The sequence below is a fragment of the Penaeus monodon genome, chromosome 22 (assembly GCF_015228065.2).
Source record: "Penaeus monodon isolate SGIC_2016 chromosome 22, NSTDA_Pmon_1, whole genome shotgun sequence".
In the NCBI taxonomy this organism is placed as follows: Eukaryota; Metazoa; Arthropoda; class Malacostraca; order Decapoda; family Penaeidae; genus Penaeus; species Penaeus monodon.
In genome coordinates this window covers 42218604-42219742 of record NC_051407.1, presented here as the reverse complement: position 1 = coordinate 42219742, position 1139 = coordinate 42218604, and the positions used below count along the sequence as shown (strand labels likewise).

General features: G+C 43.2%; 1 protein-coding gene across 1 annotated transcript in view; it reads left to right on the top strand.

The window, feature by feature from the left end:
• Positions 1-314: 314 nt before the first annotated feature.
• Positions 315-1139, top strand: part of LOC119587159 (rhomboid-related protein 2-like) — a gene marked incomplete in the record, with an annotated part of 10536 nt that continues 9711 nt past the window's right edge. The window contains 1 exon segment of the mRNA XM_037935925.1: positions 315-584. Within this exon segment, the coding sequence (XP_037791853.1) occupies positions 414-584 (171 nt within the window).

Genomic DNA, 1139 nt, shown 5'->3' with positions numbered 1-1139 from the left:
ACGGAAATCCTGAATCGGTCAAGTGTTGAAATATCAGTGTCAAAACTATTTTCAATGTTACGAAGCGTGCCATGCAACAAAAAACATTGTGAAAGGTAGTAAATATTTAGTTTCCTACATCATAGCTCGCCCTCCTCTTACACATTTTTTAGTTCTTCAAACTGTAATTTTAAGGGAAATCGGTAAAGTGTCAATAAATTCCCGAAATTTGTCACCACATTTGTTCACTGATGACCGACTTCTATTGCCTGTCGTCTCTGAACAGGTTTGCGGTCGACTCGCGTGGTACAAAGCGTTCGACATTGCGGAAATAAGAAGTACGCGTTGCATTACAGCCCATTCGAATCTATTCTAAATACACGGCCTGGAAAGTTTCACTCGAATATATCACCTGAACTTTTCGTGCTCATTTGATGCGATCTGAAGAGCTCTGTTCCCGTTGTTTTTTCCCCGTCGAGTTCCTTCCTCAACAGGCACTTGGCATCGAGGAAGCTTGGGAGGCGCGGCGGGGCAGAACACCTGAGGAGCTTCCTGACCTACAAACTTCTTCAGGCTTTTACTGGGAAATTACGGTGCTGAAAGAGGCGAGTATGTGACTGTGTGTATTTAGCAGTATGGCTATGGCACCTATGGGATAGAGGAGTGTTTAGCCCTTCGGCGTGAGTGGTTATTTGACGGTTTATTAAAACTGAGATGACGCATACGACAAAAATTGTCTTGGAGGTCGAGGAGGCGGAGAACCGAGTGATTCATTTCCTGAGACGCGTAGCTTGCTCTTTTCTCCGTTAACTAGTGGTCTGGCTTTGTTTGAGGAAACGCGCTCAAGTAAGTGAATTATGTGTATTACGCAGATGATTTGGGTGGGGTTTTAAAGTAGGTTCAACGTGGCTTTTGCAGCAGGTGTTTTGAATTGAGTCAATAGGAAGTGATTGCGGATCTCGGGCCGTTGTTTTCCCAGCTCGTGACAGGCAGGTAATTTCTATTGAAATATATACCGCATAATGCTGACCAGTCTACAGTCTCGTCATATGACACGTATATTGATATAAAGTTTAAAAAGGCCCTAAACTCTTGTCTCTGCATTCAAAGTATTCCTCTTGTATATGCATTTGTGATTGCTATGATTACCCTGGAAAACT